Genomic DNA, 11,842 nt, shown 5'->3' on the forward strand with positions numbered 1-11,842 from the left:
CTGTCCCGATTAAGCGCTCTGTTTCGAATAAGCGCCCTCTTTTGAGGTACCAAAAGCAAATAAGCGCTCCGTGCACTAAATCGAATCATTACGGTAATTACTTCTACATAAGCTCTTCTGCAGCTTCTGTAATTGTTGCGGCTTTTTGTCATTTTACCTGTGAGTGTGAACATATCGTGATTTAGAGACAACGAGGATAAATAGTGCGCAAAAAGAATTAACATCAGAACATAGTGAAGTACTCTTCTTAATTCGTGTCTTTTATTCCCGACTGCTATTTCCTAGTAAAATTAGGTTTGAAGTCGCTACTGTCTTAAACACCGCCGCAATTTTGTGTTATCACTGCGGTAGTTTTGTTGTTTTTATAAAAATTCACCGTGTTAAAATTTCAGTATCGATCCTTATTAACGTCCACAGCCTATACACCAAGACTCTAAAAGGGGAGTAAAGAAACTACACGTGTATATGCACTCCAGAAGTTTTATTTTCGCTTTATGGTTCCAACATTTCCTATGACTATCCAACAATTACTAAGTACCTTGAGTGATGTACGAAGGACATCACGTGATTTAAGTAATCGTCTGGGTTTAGGGTTTTTTCTTACTTGGAGCACGACAAGAGTTAAGGTTACTTAGGCTAAATGTCGGGATAGGCCATCACATGGAAGACCCAGTCCTTAAGAACTGCCACTCGTGCGTACACCCCATAATAATTTGGCTCGGCGCAGCTGTAGCCCCAGCTGGTGTCACCCATAAGGTACCATTTGCCATTGTCTTCACACACCAAGGGCCCACCGGAGTCCCCCTGGCAAGCATCCTTACCGCCCTGTGGAAACCCCGCACACAACATCTCGTGCGTAATTTTGCTCGCTTCATAGGAGCCATTCTTGGTGCATTCCTGGTTCGACACCAGAGGAACCATTGCCTGTTGTAGTTCATCAGGTGATTCACCTCCCGGTTTTAGTGTACCCCAGCCGGTTATCCAGCAATCAGATCCGGGGGGAAACCCTATCTGGTCGTCAGGTAGGCACACAAGCGCTACGCCATCCTGAAGTACTGCGGGACGGTCGAGATGGATGAGTGCAATGTCGTTGTTGTAACGTGTCGCACTGTTGTATTCGTGATGGAAGTAGATCCTCCTAATATCAAAGTCTTGTTCTGAACCAATTAGGTGTGAGGTGTTTTTGTAATGTCCACCCATCCTATTAGAGTCAACGAACAGAAATCGCTTACGTTTACCTAGATTGTCCTTAACTCTCGTTCCTTATTTTTCCTTCATTAGAACAACATCTTAATTTGACAAGCTATTCCTGAGCTTATTTAACTTCAAGTTTTGAAGAGACTTTGAGGGGTTATATCAAGCTATCCCTTCACCAGGATTGCAAATAGACTTTCTAGTGTAGATTCTGCAAATTTTCTTCTGCTGACAGCAGTTCCTTCACTGATGTATTGATGTAGAAAATAGGTGCTGTCTCTGTACTAACTAGGCTCTAGCGTTACATAGGGGAAGAGGGTATTGTACCCATGAAGGCTAACAAAAGAAAAGGGGCTTGTTATTGTAATGATGGGCCTTTAACCTGGATAGCAGACTGGGAAAATGATACCACAAAACTAACTCTTTGTTGATTAATTTATATTTTCATGTTAACGTTCCAATACCTGACCCTGTGAGTGACGTAATCTTCTTTCCTAATATCCACTACACAGTGTGCAGCGGTCAGTACCCACTCAAAATGTACCAGTGATCCCCCACAAAACTGACGCCACTCGCCATTGTCTCTCTGATACATGAGCATCGCCTGCCATGGCCAGGATTTGGGTGTGGCGGTGCTGCCTCCGACAATGCGTGTGTGAGTCTTACTTCCACAAGATCCAACAACTACAGAAATTAAACTATCGATAATTAACGATGATTGGACGAGGTTGAGCAAAATATCGTGATTTGTCAGTGGCGGGCAGAACACTTATTTCCCGAAGCCGAAGTCTGAGGCAAATAATTGATCGGCAAGACACTGACAATTCGCGATATTTTACGATAACCGAGTTCAATAATTGTTTTATCATTCGATCACCAAGTATGTTTTTCTATTTAAATCCCTCTCTGCCAGCTCAGGGAAGCAATCTGCCATTTTCACACAAGAACCTGCTTACAATTACCCATGAGCAGAATGTTATATTTAGATGATATTACGTATGAGCAGACCAATATTTTTACGCAGTTATTTGCAGGTCACGTGGTGGGCTCTCGGCCGATGAAAAGGACGAAAAAATACATCGGATGATAACGTGACATATCTGGAACTTTTACACATTCTTTCTCCATAAAATTTTGATTCTTCACGCTGATTATATATATGTTATTTGCCGGCATAGGGTCGGTCCGTATAGTGAAAAACTGTGACCGAGGTTTTGAAAATGCTGCCCTCGGCCTGTGGCCTCGGGCAGCATTTTCAAGCTCGAGGTCACAGATTTTCACTATACGGACCGACCCTATGCCGGCAAATAACATGTTTATTTTTTTTCCTGCAGTAAATTGGTTTTACAGATTACAAATGGGTTTGTTTACGCAACTCTTGTCGTTGACTCGGCTTGCGCGCCGTCTACTAACGATTTGTAAAAAATCTTGGCAACGAGCGAGGAACTCAGACAGTAGCCAAGAAAGATGGATTAAAGAACAGATTTTTTTCGAACTACTTTATGTGAGTTGCATTTATTTCACCAGTTAAGTTCTCCAAAATTTTATTTGCGGTGTGAAATTGCGTGCGAAGTTTGAAGTTTTACTACAAAAACAATTTCTGTCAGTCGTTGCTTTTAAAATCACTTGAAATCAGACTTTTCTATCGTAAATTGAATAGCAGAAAGCGCGGAAATTTGTTAAGTGTATTCCACAAAAATTCTCCTAAATACAGCAACGATCAGAGAGGTAAACTCGACTGAAATTGACTCAAATTTTGCGGCGAGAGAAACACAGGATTACGCGCCATTACAGCGCTAAGCCACAAACAACCAAGCAAACTCTCACAACTTCAAAACACTCAATTGAATTTACTTACAGTGACTTTCCTTGCCATTTTAAAGTGGACAGAGATAAACTTGCGTTGACTAATTGTCGATGGATGTGTAAAAAAGTCAAAATATTGACGATTACCGCTAACTTTTAAGAGCGAAATTTAGGCAGCGGGAAAAAATCCGGTCCCTGGGCCGTATCGTAAAAAGCTGGACCGGTCACGTGCGTATGACTAGCCAGTCAAATTCGAAGGTTTAGGATTCCGGCCCGCTCAGATGCTTGAGAAAAAAATAAATACCGGATATTTCACTCCCTCCTGGTTAATATCCATCTAGGGTATGCTGTCTTAACACATATAACACTTAGGGAAAACCTACCTTTTTAACACCCCGGTACCTTGTTGCCTAATGAACAGACTTTCAAGGCGCCAGACATGCAAGACTATTGTTAACTTTTATTAAAAAACATAATATTATTACTATAGTAAACAGACCAAACATAAAACTAAGAACTTTGTCGGGTTCCATCACCATTCTCCTATATTAAGTATGATATTTATACTTACAATATAGGAAAGTTTAACTAGATAATGCGGCGTTTCCATCTTGTCACTATGACCAAAATTGGGCTTGGAAATTGCTTGAAGGACACATTTCAATGTAATATAATAAGCTAGTTTGAAAGGATCATTGATTATGGGTCAACTTACCTAGAGGTGTAGGGACAGGTGTTGGCCGTGGAGGGCGTGGTGTTGCGAGGCGTGGCTTTAGGGCGCAACGTTTCTTCTTGAACACCATGATGTCATCAATGGCTATGTCCCCCATGTACCCAGCACCAGCAACTCCTTCAAAGACAACCTGTGAATTTTGAGCCAGATTTTACTGTAACGCATAGAAACAACTCTCAATTCTGACGATTTCTAACCGATAAACTTTCTTAAAAGGTTAAAATTCAACCGCGGTGATCTTGGATGACCGAATTCTTGGTTACTGTATTGCAATACGGAGATTATAAATCTGAAAAACCATTTAACAATTAATTTAGCAGAGTACGAGCTCAAGTTTCCTGAGGCGCTATCGAGTTGACTATCACAGGACACGGACTACTTGAGAGTTTTGGGAAGGGAGAGGGGCAATTGAATCTAACATGATTAGCCATCTCTGGAGTGGTTGGGAGGCGGGTTAGAGAGGAAGACTTCAAAATTATGTTCACTATTTTTCTGCCTGTAGCATTCCCCAAATATCACAATCAGATATGGTTAAATATTCACTGCTCTGCTCTGGAGACCGGCTTGAGCCAGGGGTTTCATTAAAAGGGCCAGGCACTGGACTACTGAATGACCGGCTGTGAGGACGATTTGGCCCGCCTGGTTTGACCATCTAGCGGAAAGTTTTTCTTGCATAGAAGTTTTGTTTAAATGGTTTTGCCCGCCGGCTGTGAAAACCAGTGGCCCTTCTGCTGAAATCGTTTATGAAACCCCTGTTGAGCATAAGTTTTTCAATCTGAATAGTAGGTAGGTAAAGTCTGCATACGAGCCAAGGGGGGGGGGGGGGGAGGGGGGGAGGCGCATCAGGCCGAAGCTTGTCTCGGTTTCTGTAGCATGAAGCGACTACCTCCCCCCCCCCCGGATGGGATGCTAGTCCATCGCAGGGTTACCCCCAGCATTAAGTTCGCCGGTACCCATTTATACACCTGGGTGGAGAGAGGCAAGAACACAACGCTATGTCCCCGGTCAGGGCTCGAACTCGGGCAGCGTAATCCGGAGACGAGCGCACTAACCGTGACGCCACCGTGCCTTCCACAATAGTACTCACTAAATAGAAACCATGCAATATTTTCATTAATCAATTAATTAAGAGACAGTAAATTTTCTTAATTCTCCGCGTTTACTGTTCACATTTCCGCCACGCTAGTGTACAAGCGTTAAGGTGTGTATTTATGTTTTGAAGTATTCTTTCTCCAATATTTTACCGGTTTTGCCGGGAAGAAGCTTCAAACTTTTCTCACGATAGCATATTTGTCATTTCCTACGTTTGCAAATTCGGTGTTGTCTTTGACATATACAAGAAACATTAAGGAGAACACCGACTCAATTCTAACTCCAGGTTTCTTATGTTAAAATGGAAGCTTCACTTTACCTTGATTACTTCTTTTTTAGGAATGCGTAGCGGTACTGAAGCAAACTTCCAGGCATCTCCTTGTTCCCCGTTTAAACGCCAAAGAAGACGTCTCGAACTACTCAGGGTCTGTACGTATACAGCTAGCTCCCGGATGTTGAGGCCGTCCATATGGAAGTAGAAACTAAGGCAGTTTCCAACGGCCCTCGAGATCTGAGGACTGATCAAGTGGGCTGCCTCTTGGTTTAGACGCGGGGACGATGTCTCGATGTACATATACGATCCTGCTTCCACGAGAAGTTATCAGAATATATATGATGTTAGCAAACAGAGACAACTCTCGACTCTTAATTCCTCGTAATTCTGTAAATTTTTCACAAATTCTGTAACTCAAATTCGTCTTTTCCGTTCCTGATTTTTGCTCGACTTTGTTGCTCTTTGTAAACAAAATTTGTCGCCGAGTTTTGGTTGACTTTGTTTCTCTTAAATATTTACGTTAGTTTATTGAAAGTGGTCGCTCCATGGACTGAGATCTGCTATTTTTATATCAACCATAATAGTCCAGCTGTTAAGGGACAAAATTGTTCGTTTTTTGATAAAAGCATCAAACTTGGCAGGGTTACTAACCGCTATAAGACAAATATTTCCTGATATGGAGCCATGTCAAATTTGCTTCCAGAACCATGGAATGCCCATGTCAAAAATATGGCATACAAGGCCCTTACATGGAAACAAGGCTGATGCAAAATACCGATTTTTTTTTTTTTTTTTTTTTTGCCTTCTGGGACTACTATGCCTAGTGTATTGCTTTTTTTTAATACAACAACAAATTAACCAGTGCCTTTGAGTCTTAAATTGTGTCACGTGATGTCACGTGACCATTATTTTCAATTACCAGCAAAGCAATAGGCACTGATGAAATCATTAACATTTTTTACACGGCAATTTTATCATTTGCAATGTAGATTCTATTATCTAGACTAGGAAATTCAAACCTTAAATGTACGTTTGGGATGTGCCGAAAACGTAATATCAGAACTATGCATCAAATCGAGGCCGAGATTCAGAGTCAATTTATATAGGTTTCATTGACATGATTTTCTTGAGTTACTTGCTTACTGTGATTGAGACACCTTCTATTTCGCGTTTGAAACTTTTAAATATTCCGGAATAGATCAGGTATGTTACAATAAACACTTGCTGGACTTTTGGGTCTGAAGGGAACGTTTTGAAAAACAGCTTTCATTGGCTACAACGTTCCTATGCCTGCTTTTAAAAACACCAGCTGAATAAAGGTTCTTTTAGTTGCAATTTCCACCACAATTGCACAAACCGGTACGGTCAAGATTAGCCACGCATAAGTTAATTTCGTAACTACTTACAACAATATTTTACTTATAAACCTGATTTCCGCGAATGCCGTGTGTTTAAAAATTACGATAGAGAAAACGTTTAAATTGATTTAATAAACCAAACTCTCTAATGTTACAGGGTAAGCTGTTGCAAAGGATTGCGCCGCTGTGACTAAAACTATTCTTCATGTAGTTAGTTCTCGGAAAGGGAACAACAAGTTTGTTAACCGAGTCCCTCAGAGCATAATTTGATTCATTTCGCGTTGCAAATTTAGAAGTGAGATATTCGGGAACCAGACCGTTTAAAGACTTGAAAAACATTAATTAGGGCTTTCTGAATTTGATGTTGAAATTGCAAGTCTTTCAAGCTGAGTTTGTGAAACAAGGAATCGACATCAGCATCATAGCCCGATGAAGTTATTACTCGGGCAGCACAGTTTTGTAGTTTTTGTACCTTTCGCCAAAATTACCCCAGACTAGGCTGCAGCAATCAAAGTGAGGTTGAACTAGTGAGTTGTATATGCAGAGTATGGTAGACTGAGGCACAAATGGCTCAACTCGCTTTATGGCTCCAATTGTAGTTCTAAGCGATCTTTTTACACAGTTTATCAATGTGGGAATGCCTCGTTAGATTTTCATTGATATATACTCCAAGTGATTTCACTGAGGAAACTTGTTCAATCGGAACATTATCAATGGGGAGTTCGAGTGTATCAGATAGAGTACTTAATCTTTGCCTGGAGCCGATCAACATAAATTCCATTTTTGTAGCGTTCAAGGTAAGACACAAGCCATTCGCTTAGCTCTTCAAGGTCGTGAGATAGACTAGACTGAATCAGATGCAAATCAGAACCAGCACAAGCAATGTGGGTGTCATCAGCATACATTCTAGGTAAGCTAAACGATAGACAGTTAAGCAAATCGTTAATATAAATTAGAAATACTAGAGGACCAAAGATCGTTCCCTGTGGCACACCACATTTAAGAGCGGTGAAGTCAGAGAGACAGCCACTAACGGAGCACCGTTGTGTGCGATTAGTCAAATACGATTTAAACCAATCAAGAGTTTTCCCATGAGTTCCGCACCGAAATTAGTTATATCCCGTTAAGCCAGACTTCAGGACGTTCGTGCGAAAATTTTCCAGTGTTGATATTTTTTCTGAGACTTTTACCACTGTCAGATGACGAGTCAGTTATGTTAGAAATTTAAAAAGAATGGGGGCTCACCGACTTCCTTTTGGGTAGAACATGCCCGAAAGAACACCCCAAATCTGAAAAAATCGGGCTTCGTTAGCGAATGAGGCCACAGTGTCTGTAAACCCAAAACATTTCCAAGTAGAACTTTGAAGTGAAATGTTCTCTGCCAAATATTGTTTAAGTGGACCTATTAAGTGAATTTAGTGAACTGGTGAGGTTCCTTAAAGAAAAAGTTCGCATTTAGCGATCATAGTTTCATGCGCCTTGCAGCCGCAAGATGGCAGGATCGGATGTCCCATGGACAGAAATCTTGAAATTTTTTAAACTTCCCATAACGTTGATTTTTTGTTCATTTTTGGACGATGAGGAGATCACGGTAAGTGAAATCTGTTTCTGGAAAGAAAAGTAGGGGTCACCGAACGTCCAAGATCGTTAAATCTAGGCAAAGCTATAGCAATGGCAATCTGCCCCATCATTGCTTATTTTATTACTTAGCGCGCACTCTCATGCATGACGTGGTGTGTGAATTTGCGTGCCCAGTAAGTATGCGCAGAAACAATTAGTGTGAACGTCCTTAAGGTGGCTCCCTAGAGTATTTACTGAAGGGCCATCCTGTATAAATATTCGTTATTATTATTTATTATTGTTATCAACACCCTCTCTATGGAGTCAGAAAAGGAAACTTAGTTAATTTCTCTTAAAGTTTTCCCTGTAGAGATTTATCAGTGCGGGTACTGATAAAATAAGACTTATTTTCTGGTTGTCAAGTTTTGGATTAAGGTCGTTACCATGGCAACATCTCATCTAATGACAGGCAGATATGTTTCTCGTTTAGGCCCAAACTCCTTCATATTTATACTTTCCTTCGGTGAAATTTTTTCATACTTTGCCACATCATGGAAATGATATTGCATGACACGTTGAATTCATAAAAAGTCAAGGTTGCTTAGACGGGTTTTCCAATATTCTGTATTTGCCATTTTTCTAAATATATTAAGTTAACACTGACAGGTTTTAACAAAAATAGGGTATTTTATAGGAATTGTGTGTAATGTTCAAAATGATTCCTTCTTTTTATTTGCGAGGAAAAACGAGAAAGAAGAAGAGAAAGAAAAATTATTAATCGTATTAATGCAATATTCGGTATTATTTCATTGTTTATTGAAAATGATTGTCACGTGACTTATCACGTGACAAATTTTAAGACTCCCAGATACTTTATAAGTTGCTGTTATATTAAAAAGCAAGAAATCTAGGCAAAGAACTCCGGAGAAGGCAATAGAAATAAGCATTTTAACTCAGCCTCGTTCCCATGTAGGGGCCTAATATGTCATTTTTGACAGGCACGTAGCGTGGTTCTGGGTGTAAATTTGGGATGTCTCCATATCAGAAAATGTTTGCCTTATAGAGGTTAGTAATCCTGGGAAGTTTCATGCTTTTATCACAAAATAAACAATTCTGGTTATTTTTGGCTCCTAACAGCAGGACTAAATTGCAAGATTTGAATCTTAAAAGCGAGCGGCTTGTTGATCTACAGATCACCAGCTGGTGCATGTGGCTTAACTGATGCTGTTTCTTGAGTTTGCGAAGTTTATGAAAGGATTATTTTAAAATAAGTTACGTTGTGTTTGGCGAATAACTTTCACGTCCATCGAAAATTGTTTAAATAATGCTGAGGTGTGCTTTTGTATTGATGTGTCGGCAATGGATTGATCTAGCCGACTATTTCCCTGCAATATCAGTAAAAGAACATTGGTCAATCAATTTTTACCGTATACGGACCTTGTGTTAGTTCAATAACTTCTTTGTAAACCATTTAGTCTACCTAAAAAGGTCTTAAATATGAATAGAGAGGAAAGCTGATGCATGACCTGATCCAGTGGTGTGGTCGCCTTTTGGTCCAGTATGTGAACTGTAGGTAGGCCCTGTGTTGTTGGTCCATTCAAAGTCAGAGTTCTGATCGTGGACATATCCACACAAACCAGACTCAAAGTCGCAAGTGCCAGGAGCTGTAAACAAAAGCAGGATCAAGTGTGAACCCGTGGTAGCCGATTTTATAGTGTTTGTGAGGTTCTCACAACTCCACCTCTCTTGTGGAAGATGTCTGGCCATTGCTTTAACTGCTTCTTTTTACCAAGATAAAGTACCCAAGAAAAGAGGTGGGCGCGCTCAGATAATCCCTTGAAAGAGACGTATCTGGTATTCAACTCGAAATAGGACAATGTGCCAGAGACACGGATCTCTGTGGTAACGAATATCGCCGGCAAATTTGGAAAATTTATCATCGTATTTCAATAAAATGCATGCGTTTATTGTCAACTTGGTAAGTGTGTATATGTATGAAATGATCCTTTCTTTGCTAAAATACTATCTTCAAGATTTGGTTGACCGACGGCGACATTTTGACTTGATTTTCGAACCGTGACTGAGTTCGGCAAACGTGGTTCCAGTTTTATACCTTCAATCTTTGAGATCCACTACAGAAAAAAAAAAAACTTTTTTGATAATATTGATTTTCAAGTTTCTTTCGTGCATTTTATTTCCTCTGTGTATGTATTTCTCTAATTTGTGCAAATAAAGATGTGTTGTGTTGCCTTTAATTGATAAAATCTTTTCACTAGAAAATGACAGATGAAGAAAACCTTGTGTTTGAACAGATGCGTTTTGATTTCGCAAAGAGCGTAATAATGATGACTTCGAAAATGCAGGTATGAAAATAAAAATGCATATACAGCTTGCGGGTATGTGACCCATGGAGTGTGTGGCAAAGATACCAAAGAGGCGTGGCACTATCAAAGCCTGATAATATATTGCGAGGTAAATTGCTTTCGAGCCAGGCAAAACTGGAAATACAGCAGGCGGTTCACATCACGGCCACTTGTGTGTGTGTTTTTTTTTTTTAGTTTAATTTTGGCTGTTTGGCACTTTGATTAGGTTTAGGTGAAGAATTTGATAGTGAAAATATTGCTGGTTTTTCGTCAGTTAAAATTTCATTACGCTTTTTAGGCTCGTTTACTTCCGATTTTGCTTAAATTTCGGGGTTACCTCCATTTTCAACTATATGGTAACAATCATTGGCTTGCTTTGAAATAAAGTGTGGAATATCTACTGATAACGATAGTGTAAGGCAGTTGTCGAGTATCTTTTGCATGCAGGGATTCCGTCAACGATGATTTCAAGCTAAAGCTACAGATATCATTTGTCTCACGAGAAGATGAAAACTGCCTTATTTGAGTTAGACTACCAGGATATTAAGCAAGTCACGACGAACCGCTAGAAGGTGTGAGGTCCGTGCTCTTGATTCATGTTTCCCTACTAACCGCGATACTACATTAGTTAGTGCAGTCTGTAAGGGCAACAATGATCCGACAGGGGAGGGATAACAGTAACGTACTCAAATTTCTCAAGCGCAACTATAGGCAATGATGATCTCATTTAACCAATGAGTAGGGGGAAAATGGTCTGTTGGTAGTGATTTAGGTCACGGTTATTTGAAAGAATTTGTACCTGCATTACCAGTCCACACAACAGCACAGTTAAGAATGAGGCAAACGAAAAGCCAGATGCAAGCCATGATCTCTCTCCTGTGAGATTACTTTGGGAAAGAGTGATAAAATTGGATCAGTGTTCGCCTTTTTCATTATCCAAAGTATGCGCAGCTGCAAAGCAATAATAGCAGTTTATATATGTGTGTGTTGTTCTTTGATAATGCAGAACTAATGAGAAGTCCTCCTGTTTAAACGCCTTAGACGCTGAAAATTAGCACAAATTCATTCTGCTTTTATCCCTTTTCAAACAGTAGAGATAGGCGTTGTTTTGGACTCGCGAACATTTTGGTGAAACCTTGCGCAATTTTATTCCTTTTAGTGACAAAACTGATTTTTTTTTTTTTTTTTTGTAAATTGCATTTACTCAACAGAATAACTTGGCAGAATTTTGAAGTCGGACGGCTTCCTAGTAACAAAGGAACTGATGTAGAAAATTCATCCTTATGTTCAGTGCACTTGAATCCCAGGCCAAGCTGCTGAAAAGGAAACCATCTTGTTGATAGTCCATTAATTCTTTGGTTGAAAGCTGTTTCTTTTGCGATTCGTGTCGACGTAGTGCTTTTTTTTTTTTTTTTTGATAAACGTAATAGAACTTTATTTATTATTGTGACACGTTGATTTT

General features: G+C 39.9%; 1 protein-coding gene across 1 annotated transcript; it reads right to left on the minus strand.

Moving 5' to 3' along the window:
* Positions 1-455: 455 nt before the first annotated feature.
* On the minus strand, positions 456-11,402 carry LOC145478096 (serine protease 30-like). The gene is made up of 6 exons (XM_081456005.1): positions 11,180-11,402; positions 9,544-9,681; positions 5,145-5,407; positions 3,716-3,863; positions 1,659-1,878; positions 456-1,201 (listed from the first exon to the last, which is right to left on the minus strand). The coding sequence occupies exons 1-6, from the start codon at positions 11,244-11,246 to the stop codon at positions 637-639; spliced, it is 1,401 nt and encodes a 466-aa protein (XP_081312131.1). The 5' UTR covers positions 11,247-11,402; the 3' UTR covers positions 456-636.
* Positions 11,403-11,842: the final 440 nt, after the last annotated feature.

This window comes from Orbicella franksi, chromosome 2 (genome assembly GCF_964199315.1).
Source record: "Orbicella franksi chromosome 2, jaOrbFran1.1, whole genome shotgun sequence".
In the NCBI taxonomy this organism is placed as follows: domain Eukaryota; kingdom Metazoa; phylum Cnidaria; class Anthozoa; order Scleractinia; family Merulinidae; genus Orbicella; species Orbicella franksi.

What these genes read in the sequence shown, in the direction of transcription:
- LOC145478096 (XM_081456005.1), bottom strand. Translation starts at nt 11,246, where the DNA reads ATGGCTTGCATCTGGCTTTTCGTTTGCCTCATTCTTAACTGTGCTGTT. An exon ending in CGACCACACCACTGGATCAG is followed by an intron (nt 5,408 to 9,543) that starts GTCATGCATCAG and finishes TCGTGGAAGCAG; the next exon opens with GATCGTATATGTACATCGAG. An exon ending in ACCTGTCCCTACACCTCTAG is followed by an intron (nt 1,879 to 3,715) that starts GTAAGTTGACCC and finishes TAATTTCTGTAG; the next exon opens with TTGTTGGATCTTGTGGAAGT.